Here is a 13,231-nt window from a genome sequence, read left to right as displayed (position 1 = left end):
AGTGGTAACCAGGGGCACAGATCTGGGAGCTGCTATAGGAAGGCAGCCGACGTCGCCCTGAAAGTCATGAGGTCACTAAGGGTTCCTGGGAGGACCAAGGGGGACAAAGGACTGAGGATGAAACTTGGAGATTTGGCACATTCAGAGGGTTGGAGAAAGGCCAGGTAATGTTGAAGACAGGAGGCATAGTCAGGTGCAGCCCAGAGCAAGGGCTTGTAGCAAACTGGCTGATGAAAGAATTTAACAGCAGACACCAGCATTCCTTTTAACGGAATTGTGCTGAGAAAATCTTGGACAAGCTGCCAGGGTGGAAGAGATGAGCGAGGAGGTGGATAGAGGAAGGCGGCGGAAGAATTGAGAAAGTTACACTGCCCAGCTCTGGACGAGGACTTTGAGCTTGGGGTGGGGCAGAGAAGAGCGGGGGAGGGGTGGGGGTGGTCGAAGAATTCCGTGGACAGGCTGAGGGCTTTTACAACTATGAGGCTGGAAAGTGGCTTGCATGGCTCTCCTGAATGCTCTGCTCTCTCCCCAAACCTCCACTAGACTCTCCAAAACGCACCCACCCCTGGTGTATGTGTTGGGGGAAGTCAAGGACCAGGGCCGACTCCTCTTTCAGGTCTGGAAGGGGGATCCAACACTTGGAACGGTGAGGTGATGCGCGCAAGACATTCCACAGAAACAGAGGCTCAGAGCCGGTGGCCTGAAACCATAAACATACCGGAAATTTGTCAAGGTTTTGGGGGAGGGCAAGGGGCTGCAAAGGGCGTGGAGTGGAGGGTATAACCAATTTCACCCAAGTCTTAAGACCCATTCCGACTGCAGCTGACCTCCGCGGTACAAGCTTATGACGGAAGGAAGGCATGCCATTGAAGAGTTATTTTTTCCGGATGAACTGAGCACGCTGGTGGATTTTACGATTTTACGAGTCGAACACGAGCGAGGGGAGCCCGCGGTGCGTGGTTTGACGATGAGTAGGCTGGAGGGAGGGCACCGACCCGAGGCAGCCTTCCACACCCTCGGTTCACATCGGCCCGACGGGGCAGGCTGCCCAGCTGCGAGTCATTAGTTTACACTGTCTGCTGGAGCACATCTCTGGGACTTTTCTGGTCCCTTTGCTCGTGAGTAATTGTTTCCTAGAAAACTTTCCCCAACCCTAAACGTCCCTCCTGAGCTGAAAGGATGCGAGGTAACAAGACAAGGCTGTTGCCAAGCAAGGGGTGGGCGGCTCCCTGGGCGGGTGGGTCGGGAGGGGAGGGCAGGGAGCAGGGCTGGGGCGGCAGAGAGGGACGTGGCTAGCGGGTCGCCCCAGGTCTCTCCACTTTTCCACACGGACTCTGATGAGACTTTTCCTCCGATTGCTTTAAGTCACAGACCAGGGGTGTGTGCGTGTACACGTGCATCTCCCAGCACCATACGAAATTTTGGCTGACATTGGGAGAGACCTAGGATAGTCAGGAAAGTTTTGTGAAAGCACCTTGCTTTAATCGTCAAAAAGTCGACGGTTAAAAAGAATATTTTTAAGAGCTGTGCAATTTATTTATTTTTGTGAACTCTACTCACAACGTGGGGCTCAAACTCAGGACCCCAAGATCAAGAGTCGCATACTCTATCGACAGAGGCAGCCAGGTGCCCCAAAAGTTGATGATTTCTTAAGATGCAATTCCATAAAATGAAATGATGACTTCCTTGCAGTAAATTCATAACCAACTCTGCCAGGCTCTCCCAGCTTGTCCAAAAAAAGAAGAAACAGAGGAAAGGGGTGAAGGAAATATTAGCTGGCTCAGTTTTCGGGTTTTCTTTAATAATCATTGGATCTGCTAAAGGATTGTGTAAAATTTATGTGTTATTTGGCTTCTGTGGATACTGTATTTATTATATACAGTTGCTAGTGAACGTTAGAGTGTCAGCGAGAGGTGGTGCTTAATGGTTGAAGAAACTGGTGTGGATAGTGTCACAGATTGTGATCTTCACAGATGCCACAACAATATTTTTTGTTCCACATATTCTTACAATCCTGACACACCTCTTATTGAAAGGTGGGGTGTGTAGTCCCTCTCCCCTACTCCTAAACTGGGCAAGATTTACAACTGTCTCAACCAATAGAATATGGCAGTAGTGATGTCACAAGAGTAAGGTGATACAGTATCCTTTCTGCCTACTAGAATAGTCTCTTCGGAGCCCTAGGGTATCACATAGTGCCTCTGACTCCCTTGAAGCTGACAAGCTGTGTGAAGGCTCAGGCTATGTGGAGAGGACCAGCTGAGGTTATAGCCAACAGCCAGAAGCAAATGCCAGAGGTAGGAGTGAAGATGACTCCAGATGATTCTAGCTCCCAGCCATTGAGTCTTCCCAAATGAGATTCCAGACACTGTGGAGCAGAGATATGCTCTGCTATGTTTGATATGTTTTTGCTATGCCCTCCAAATTCCATACCCATGGAATCTGGGAGTACCATGAAAGAGTTGTTTTAACCTACCAAGTTTTGGGATGGCTTGTTACAGGGCAATAGTAATTGGAACACGTATGAAACCAGGAGCTCTAACTAGTCCCCGAATCCTCCTGAGATACTTTGTTGGAGCATAGAGTTTCTTGGAACACTATTTGAAAACCTCTTAACTAACCAATCTTTAAGGGCTCCAAATTCTGTTTCTAATAAAGCTGGAATATAATAGCTTTATCAAGAAAGTGAAGTATCTTGTCTAGAGTAATGGATTGAATGGTGTCCCCTGCAGTGGCCAAGGACAGGCTGTCCCAAGATGGGCCACTTTGGCATGAAGATTATTTTCAGTTGAAGGGAGTTGAGACCCTGCAGGCTCAAGAGAAAATTTTTGCCCCTCCTTTAACTAAATAGAAGAATATAAATTGCGGTCTTTCCCAGAGTAAGGGTTATTAACAGATAAATTTTATCTGAGTGACCTATCTATATGGCAGAGCAAACATCTAATTACTAAACATCTGCTTGTCTTATTGCCCTGTGAATGGCATTCCTTCCCTTCAAAGTCCCAGACCTCTATCCTCTTCTCCTTAGTTCATGATGACATACAGATCTCATTTTTCCTGACTGTCTTTGGAGTTTCCAGTCTGTGTATTCCCTATACATACGCTATCAACATTTTTTTTTCTTCTAAAATTTTTTTTTCTCGTATCAATTTGATTCTTAGGCCAGGGACCTGGAAGAGAACAGGAATTCTTGCTCTTCAACATCCTCAGAATGATAAAGTCCTAAGCATTTGGAAATAGGGTCTTTGCAGATTATCAAGACGAAATTATTAGGATGGGCCCTAATCAGTATGATGGAATCCTTATAAGAAGGGGAAGTTTGAACACAGAGGTAGACACACACAGGGAGGACGCGAAATGAAGATGAAGGCAGACATTCAGGGATCCATCTACAAGTCAAGGATTGCCAAAGATTGCCAACACACCACCAAGAGACAGGAGAGAGGCGTGGAGCAGATTTTCCCTTACAGCCCTTAGCAGCCACCAACCCGGCTAACATCTTGATCTAGAACTGTAAGGCGATATATTTGTCTGTGGAAGCCACCTGTGTGTGGTAGTTTGTTATGGCAGCCCTAAGGAAAGTGTGCGTCCCAGAACCAGTTTGGACAGGGATGATGTCCCTTCACAGCCCCAAGGCTGTCAGTTAATAGCCCTGTCCAAATGTTAGAGTATGATTTTTTAAAAATGTTTATTTATTTTGAGAGAGAGAGAGAGAGAGAGAGAGCAAACACGGGAGGCGCAGAGAGAGAGGGAGAGAGAGATTCCAAAGCAGGCTCTGCGCTGTCAGCATGGAGCTCCACAGGAGGCTTGAACTCATAAACCATGAGGTCATTACCTGAGCTGAAACCAAGAGTTGGACAATTAACCGACTGAGCCACCCAGGCGCCCCCTAGAGTATGATTTAACAAAATTACTCCGCAAAGACCATATGAAATCAGAAAGGAATCCCAAGAACCTGTGCAATGAAGATTGAAGAAACGTTACAAAAAAAATTTTTTTATAGCAAAATCACTGCTAGAAGTTTCTTATTTTTTTCATAGACTATGGAGGAGATATAAAACATAAAATTTACATGCTACCCCTTTTGTGTCGCTTTTCCCAAGATGTATTATTACCTGATAACTGCTACTAAGACACTTTGTTTTTAATGGTGATGTCTAGATGTAGCTTGAGTTGAAATAAAATAAATTCCTTGAAAGATTAAAAAATTAAAGAGAGAGCCCATTTTCTACTTGTTCCCAAACTTTCTAACAGGAATCCCTAAATCAAAATAATCAGAATGGCCAATTTGGTTTACATTTGGTAATATTACCTTTGCTTCAGGCTGTGTCTTTTATGCAAAATATTTTAACTTTGAAAAAACTGTCATCTATTGTGGGCCCAATCTTATATGTGGTTGTATGTTGCTTTGTTCAAATATGAAATGTAAAGTATAGCCTGCATTCAAAGATTTACACACAAAAATAATTCAGCCTTTCACTTTTTTTACTACTTGGATATTTAGGATAACATTCAAACTTAGATTTAGAAATATGGAGGCCTATGGCCATGTAAGTACCCCCACTGAGTCAAAAATTGCCTTCAGTGACTTTCCTCTTACATACTTCTGCACCCAAACAAATATGCTTATATCTTACTAGCCTGACCAACAGTGAATGAATTTATTTAATTCCAGTGTTTATCTCACTATTCTGTATAAATGAAAGGACCAGAAGATGGGACATTAGAAGGTACCAGTGGATAGTCTTTTTCGTATGTACAAATTGCACTGAAATCACCAGCTGTATCTATTCTATTGTATTTCTCTGCTCTTGTGTCCAAAATTTCTCGAGCTCACACACAATCTGATGCCCACATTCACAGGGCCTCTCCCCAACTCAGAATCCTTCCTAGTCTCAATAGTCTTTCTCCAAAGGACTATCAGTTGATCATCAGTAAAATAACGAGTCATAGATGACTATAGAAAAATACGTTAAGTGACAAATTAGCTTCAAAAGTTACCAATCACGTTTTTTTTATGTATAAGTGGTGTATTCACTTTTCCTAAAAAGGGCTTCCATAAGCCTGGTGTGTACGTGGTTAACAAGGGGAGGCATCCTAACCGAGAACCATTCTGATTCCTTTAAGTAACCACGATCATGACCATAAAAGTATTTACTGAAAGCTGGGCTGGACAGCAATTGTACAATCTGATCTGGCAAATGCACAGAAATTGCACCCCAGATTACATATTAATGTGCTAATTGCCCAAATGAAACTCCAGGGGCACCTTAGGTAGATGCAGTGCAGTGAATTAAGGAAGGAAATAATTAGTCACAATTGCAGAAACAGGCTGGACACGCAGTGGAAGGATCCAGGCAGCCTACTTCCTGCAGAGTACAGAGAGCCTTGGCAACACAACATGCAAAACACCAGAGAAATGCAAAAGATAAATATGATTTCTACAATCGATTAAGGGACAAATCTCAATTTTAAATTACAAAAATGTCTTTATTTAAGTTATTTTCCGTTCCTATGTACTACATAGCCAAATAACACTAAGACATTTTATCGTGAATTTGCACTGTGACAAATCAACTTTCAAGCATTTCCTTGACAATCTTAGAGGTTTACCAGCATTTGACACAATCTGAACACATAGAGACAGTGAGAGAAAACAAGTCGTAGGAAGAACAAACAAACAAACAACAACTGAGTGAGCACATAAGGCATTATGAGTTTCAACCCCAGTAAAGATATTCATTGAAGAGGCAGGATCAGGTGGGAGAGAGACTAGTATTCAGCAGAAAGCCAATTTATACCACGTTAAAAACCATGCGAGGAACTGTTACTTAACACGGCCAACAAATTAAGCTCTTCAAAGTACCCTTTTTCAAGGTCTTCTGATTTAAAAAAAAAAAAAAAATTCCTTGGGGGCGGGAGGACACTCTTTCCTTTCCCCAGAATGAACTTCAGGATGTTAACTTTTGTCAGTGTGTGGCTCTGGGAGAATGGAGTAAGAGTGGACACCTAGTTTGAAAGCTAGTATGAAATTGTATTAGAAGCATGTCAGTGAGGCCTAAATCTGAAAAATCAATGGCAGGTCTGGCTGAGACTGTCCAAATTTTCCTACAACGTGTCTGAATAGACAAGAAAAGATGAGAATACCTTACGGACTCTCGAGGCATTCCCCTCACTGCTCACTGCTCTGTTTTTTTCCTTTGTTTTACTAACTTAAGGCTGCTATTGGACCCTACTGTGAATTATTGAGATCCTACCAAAAATGTGAACTGCTTGACCAGCGTGGTCACTTTCAGAATTAATAGAACACGAGTTGAAATTATATTAAAATGTATCTTATGTATTCACTACTAAGTACTGCTGACCATTTTCATAAAGATGGATCATGAATGTTCACTGTTTAAGTAAATACATCATTACTATGGATCAGGTATTTGGCATGAAATTAGAAAGTAAAATAAACTACTTATAAATGGACTTTTAAAAAAAAGAATTAGAAAAATAAACAACAGCAAAACTCTTCTTGGGGGAAATGGTAAGAAGAGATGTAAAGAATTTGTCTTCTCTTTCTTAATATCAGAAATCATAAGATAGCATATTGCAAGAACTTGGGCTTTCCTCATACCAAGTAGCCCAAGAAAGAATCCAGGAGGTTTAAGATGCTCTTTCATGAAGACGGCTTGAGAGGCAAATAAAGTGGAACCTCTGAATGAACAAAATACTCATAGCAGGCATATTTTCCAAGGCTTTCCGAAAACGCAGTGCCTGCTGAACAGGATGCCATGTGAATTGTTCGAACTCTTTACAGTAGCTACATAGGAAATGTAACAGCAGGGAAGAGGTGTGTGAACAGTAAGAAAAAATTTACAATTGTAAGTAACAGGTTTCACTGTATCAAGAACATTTATATTAAAAATGTTGTGTTAAGAACAAAACAAAACAAAAACCTAACACATGAGTAGTTTCTGAGGTGTGGTCTCCTTAGGTGTGAGTTCCATTGGGATATACTTATATGCTCTGTTTCAACCAGACCATCACCAGACAAATAACCTGTTCGATACTTAACCATTAAAACTGACCAAAAAGCATACCCATCATGGGCGTCAAGCAGCCATAGGAGTTATGATTACATATGGTGCTTTTATATTTACATAAGCAGTTTCTCATGAATCCTATAGAGGTTGGAGAAATAGAGCTAGTTTGTTCCTTGTTAGCAAGAGCACTTGTAAAATACAGAAAGGGATTAGGTAAATACCCCTTTTACACTGAGTTGATCCATTAAAGGACTTTAGAAAAGTCAGCAGTTCGTTTACCTGAGTTTCCCATTTAAAGGCTAAACGTAATTGAATACTTTTTGCTTATAAATGTGAACAAAAACTTACAATATTAAGGAGGGCCAGAGTCAGAAAATTGAGACTCAAGATGACATTTGAGACTTTTGAATTTTTATAAAATCTAATAGAAACATCTATGAATTTTCCTTCTTAGTTAAAACATAAAGTCATAGAGCAATACCGATTTACTGGATGTTATTTAGAATTTATGTTTGGGGTCAGCCTGTGACATCACTAAGAAAGCAGGTCAAAGTCTCTTGGAATTGTGAACAAATTATTACAAGTGAGAAAACTACTTATTAGTGCCTTACTTCAGTTATGAACCCATATGAGATTATGAATTAACACCAGATAAACACTTCAGCATAAATATGATTTTTAACCTGAATAGATCCCTTTTGAAGGGTGACATAGAAAATAACTATAAATTTTGTCCAGAAATATAGTGCACCCAGTGTTTTACCAGTAGTTATTTAAGCTTACCTTTCAACAGGGTATTTTTGTCATGCTCGGCCATGGAGAATCTTCCAGGTCTTTTGTTTGCTTAAAACAAAATAGGGCTATGTTTCTAAATACAACACATTGTTCATAATCAGGATCCTAACCATATTCTGGAATTGAATATTTTATCATACAAGAAATATAACCATGTTACTATTTTAAACATATCATTTCAGTTCCAGTGGGAAATAAATCAGTTATACAAAATCACCATTTGAACACTTTAACACAGAGCAGAAACAGTAAAGCACTGTGGACTATGTGATTTCATTATTAAACAAATGAAAAGCATCTCTTTCCCAAATCCTTCACTCCATGACATCTCATAACATTTAAAACACGATTGAGGTACATGTATCCGTTGAGGAGTTTCTGTAGTTATGTTCTGTATACGACTCGAAACAGCACTGAGCAAAATCACCAGGACCAACGAGCAAATTCTAAAAGCAGTGTTCTGAAACCCCAAATCATCTTCCTATTTTCTTGCGCTGTTAAGTCACAAAACTTTCTTAGATCAGACTAGAGTTCCAGAAACAGTCCGTATGAATTTACTACGTAAAACAAAAATCCCGTGATTGGTAATACTGTTCCTGGATTGAGGGCACAAATAGTCTTTTCATTTTCCTGTTCTAACAGAGTAAGAATCAGTGATGGATTTTGCCCAAGATGCATACTATGTTGGTTTAAATACAAAGATAAATAAAAGCTCTGCTGACCATCAAGCAAAAATTATTTGAGTGACATCCGCTTAGCTATTTATTCGCCCCTTTAAAACAAAAGTAAAAGAACCATTTTAGATGAGATGCTTATTTTAAGCCAAAAGAGAGCAGAAAGTTCCTGTGCTTGCATCACTGGCATCTGCAGCAAGGGCAGGATTAAGGGAGCTCCATTTCTGTATATATGGGTATTTTGTGTAACAGGCAGAATCTGAATAGATGACCACCCCACACCGCCCAGGGCAATCAGGGCGCCTGACTACAGTGCGCCAGCCCTTTAACAGAGTGCTTTCGCAGCGATTTTTTTTTTTTCCATCTGATGTACCCACATATCAAGATATCAGAGATTATTAAATTACTTAAAAACCAGGCTTCTGATTCTGATTTTTAAATTTAATTATCTATTTTAATTAAAATAAATCTAGCTTCTCTAAGGTTGCTCACCAGTACTACATAGCAATATTAAGATTAAAAGGTGAGGGGCGGGGAGGGCCTCTGTGTTTTGCTTTTAAATGATATTTTTGAAACATCGTTGAAAACGCGGATCAGTTAGATTACAAATGACCAATTCGAGTAAGCCAACCATGGAAGATTATTGTCTTCACTCACAAAATCCTAGCCTAAGGATAACTTTCACTGTCAGGTATATGAAATAACATAATTTAGGGTTCTTTTGGAGAGGAGGAGAAATTTTAAAAACACTCGTCTGTGACAATGCACTTATGTGAATTTACACTCCAGAGAAAAATTTTCTGTAGGATGAAGGACTTGGCCAATGGAGAAGGCAGCTGGTATTACAATAAACTAGCTGAAATTCCTTGGTACATACACAATGAAAACAAAACAAGGACTCTGTACAGGTGTAAACAAGCTAAAAATGACCTTGGCAAAATGACTATTTAAAAAATACCAAAAGCATGCAACTCAAAATTCCCTCCCTTTCACAAGAATGGAAAAAAAAAGGAAAAAAACAAACAAACAAAAAAACAAAAAAAACAAAAACAAAACAAAAAACAGATGGAACCACCTGTTCCTGTCAGTAGAAAACAATAATAGATACATTAGGTTCCAGGACAAATAAAACTTTAAAATATTAATGTTGAGAAAATACAATTAAATTTTTATTAAAAAATACATACTCCTTGCTCAATCTCTGTGTACATTTTGTTTTGTGTGAAAGAGAAAAAAAATAAAATAAAATAGGAAAGGCATTAAGACTACCTAATTATTGATACTGTATTTGGTAGAAGCATGTGTCAGTCAAGCTCTAAAGAAAAATAAGTTATTCTGCTTTCATTTGTTCCCGGACATCAGAAGGCAGAGTTTCAAACAGAGCATCTTCGACAACTAACCCAGCTCGCTTCAGAGCCCGGCAGTCGCCCAGTTCAGGTGGGAGAATTTCAAAGTGATTGCCTTTAACGTCTAAGTAGGAAAGAAATAACAAATTTCCAATTTTCGGGGAAAGTACAGATAGGCTGTTTTTCCCAATCTTCAGAGTTTTAAGTTTCTTGCAGAAGTAGAGTTCATCCGGAAGGCTCTCCACTTTGTTACAGGTGATGGAAAAGTACTGTAAACTTTGTAGAACTCCGATTTCAGGTGGGATAAACCGAATGTCATTGTAGGATAAGTCCAAGTATCGGATTTTGTTGCATAGGAAGAGGTGGGAAGGGAGCACCTCTATTTTGTTGTGACTGAAGGCCAGGCGCTCCAGGCTGGTGAGTTTCTTGATATGCTCCGGGATGTAGGTGATGCTGTTGTGCCACAGTTTGAGCACTGTCAACTTTCTCAAGTGCTGGAAGCTAACGATTTCTTCTATAGATTTCAGATTGTTTTCTTTGAGGTCCAATTCCTGGAGGCTGAGCAGACTAAACACGGCATGGGGAATGCGCTCCAGGTCGCAGTGGACCAGCTCTAGCTCCGTCAGATTGGTCATCTTCTTTAAATTGTTGAGCATCACCAGCTTGGTGCCGTCGTTGTGTATGCACATCTTCTGCAGATGGCTGGACACGTCCACCACGGCCTGAGGGATTTTGGAAACGTTGCTTTTGATAGAGAGAATTTTAAGGCTTTTGAGATCCCGCAGAGACTCAAGAGTGACATTTTTGGAAATATCGTGACTTAGAGACCCAACCAGGTAGAGCTCTTCCAGATTCCGGAGCCCATACATCCAGGGCGGCAGCTCTCTCATGTCATCAAACTTGACGCTCAAGACCTTGAGGTTTTCCTTCAGGAAAGAGAGCGCTGCACTGTGGATTTTGACTGAGCACTGGTGCAGCGAGAGCTCTTGGAGATTGTCTAGCTGCGCGATGGTGGCTGGTATCATTACGTTCTTAATGATTTCAAGCTTTAAAGACTGCAACTCTGTGATTTCAAAAACCGTGTCTGGAAGGCCAGAGAGCATGATGAGAGGCAATTCTAGTCGGTTATGGGCATTCGTCTGGAGCTTCTGCCTCAGTTTGTCAGGAGTCCACTCGTTATTTAAGTTCAGCTGCTTTAATTTGTTCTCGCTCACTTCAGATAGGAACACCGCAAATCTCTTGGAATACAGAGGGTCATACTGATCTATCATATGAAGCATAAAAGCAAAGTCATTTTTCACATCGGGAATATCATCGATTCCAGTCTCCTGCCGGACATACTCGAAAGAGTATTCCCGGAGAGAACGATAGAACAGCCAGTATAAGGTGTAAAGGCACGTCAGTCCATAGATACTCACAAAACACAGATAGCAAAAGGACAGTTTTGAGAACAGATGGGCCATGGTATGATTACAAGAAAAGTTTTTATATCCAGTCATGTCCTGAATGTCAACGTTACAGTCCACTGTAAATTGAACTTTGGAAACCAGGGCGCTATTATAGGCAATGATGATCAGGAACTTTATAACCTTAAGTACAGTCTGGCGAACATACATAGCATATAGGATATCACCTTCTTCTACATGCAGCCTGAACTTCTTCACCTTCTCAAATAAGGCCTTTGCCTGCTCACCTTCCTTCTTATCCAGTGCTCCCGCCGTGGACTTGTCGACCACAAACTTCTCGGGAATCGACTTTAGTGACTGAGCGTTGACCAGGCTGCCTTCCGGACCAGACTGGATGGTGTTGGACCTGCTCATGTTGTTCTTCCTGTTGTCCTTTTCTTCGGAATCCTCCCCAGACACTTCAGATAAAGCCCGGGTGGTCCACGGAGAGTCAAAACACTTACCCAGGATCGAGATGAAATGTTCTATTTTGGAGCTGGAGCCAGGGAATTTGAACCAGAAGTTGCTGCAGAGCATGAAGACCAGGGTATGGATGAGCACAAGGTAAGGGAAATACTTGGCATACCAGTGGAGGGCTCGCTCATAACACATCTGGTTTATGAAACTGTACTGCTGAAGGTCCAAATCTGTCTTTAGTCCTTTCATTTCCACAGTGGCAGGGTTAGTAGGAGATGGTTTAGGGGGAGGCAGTGGGGTGGTGCTGGCAACTGCCTGAGAGACATTTGAAATGGAAGAGTGGTTCTGAGAAGGCTGAACCCTTTTTGGAAGGCAGATTATCTTGTCTTGCATGACCTGAAACACAGAAGTAATATTTTCAAATTATATTATTCAAAGAGCTTTGATAATGTCATTAGTGTGGAGAGGGCAGCAATAACATCCAATAAATGTCCATTTCCTTTGCCTGGAGAATACAACGTTCGATTCCGGCACCAGGATTTTATCCTCAGCCCACATGGTGGGAAACTGAAATATCTGACTTTGTTCAGCATGTGTAAGTCATGACATAAAACACAGCGGTTCTGCTAGGACTCAGAACAACTCACAACAAAATAAGTATCTAAAGAATATTCGTGTGTTTTAAAATTTTGCATTTCTTCCCTCACTGGAGCCTGGGAGAATCAATCACTGGGAAGTACATGCCCTTATCAGACTCAATCTTTTCTTAAGTACGATTTATGCCCAACATGGGGCTTGAACTCATGACCCCAACATGAGGAGTCACATGTTCTCCTGACTGAGCCAACTAGTCACCCCTTATCAGGCTCAATCTTGAATCGGATGGCTTCTGAGATGACATAAACTTGTGTATGAGAATTAAAAGGATTGGAAGGAGGGAACGTGGAAGAATTTGTCTTTATCATTTCCCCTTTACTTTCTACCCATATCCTGGACTGCATGCACAGGAGTGCAAATGGTCTTATTACAATGGGAATTTACTAAGCTTTTATGAAAGCCATTTCATCTCTCTGCAGAAAGATATGGAACAATACAGAAGTGTTCCACAGTAAAATAATTAGGTTTAAACTTGCTGGCTTTTTATACAAAATATTACCTCAACAACTTTTATTCCTGTACCAATACTTCAATTCATCGAAAAAAATAGTAAGCCCTAAAAATGTCCAGTAGCCCCAGACATTGAAATTTGGGTAAGAGATAGTGCGCGCATACTTTCTGAATAGGAGGGAATGTAAGGCAGCGTACTCTTTGAATCAACCAGGAGGAATTGTCCCTATGAAGAAGTCTATGTAGGTGGAACTCTTTGAACAACAAGCAAACGGTGTAGAGGGAGAATAACCACCCAAGGAATCGACAGCAATAACATGTGGGATTAATAATGCAGGGAAGATCTATTTGTACTGTAAGATGTCAAATGGCTGGAAAACCATAGCATTCAGTGATTCTGCAACAGCAAAATA

At 41.0% G+C, this 13,231-nt stretch overlaps 1 protein-coding gene across 2 annotated transcripts in view; it reads right to left on the bottom strand.

Moving 5' to 3' along the window:
- Positions 1 to 9,773: 9,773 nt before the first annotated feature.
- LRRC8C (leucine rich repeat containing 8 VRAC subunit C) overlaps positions 9,774 to 13,231 on the bottom strand; it is a 76,556-nt gene continuing 73,098 nt past the window's right edge. For both annotated transcript variants that reach the window (XM_042997797.1, XM_007073762.3), the window contains one exon: positions 9,774 to 12,107. In XM_042997797.1, the coding sequence (XP_042853731.1) occupies positions 9,834 to 12,107 (2,274 nt within the window). In that variant the 3' untranslated portion in view covers positions 9,774 to 9,833. The remainder of the gene's footprint in view (positions 12,108 to 13,231) is intronic.

The sequence above is a fragment of the Panthera tigris genome, chromosome C1 (genome assembly GCF_018350195.1).
Source record: "Panthera tigris isolate Pti1 chromosome C1, P.tigris_Pti1_mat1.1, whole genome shotgun sequence".
Classification (NCBI taxonomy): Eukaryota; Metazoa; Chordata; class Mammalia; order Carnivora; family Felidae; genus Panthera; species Panthera tigris.
This window is presented reverse-complemented; position numbering and strand designations above follow the sequence as displayed.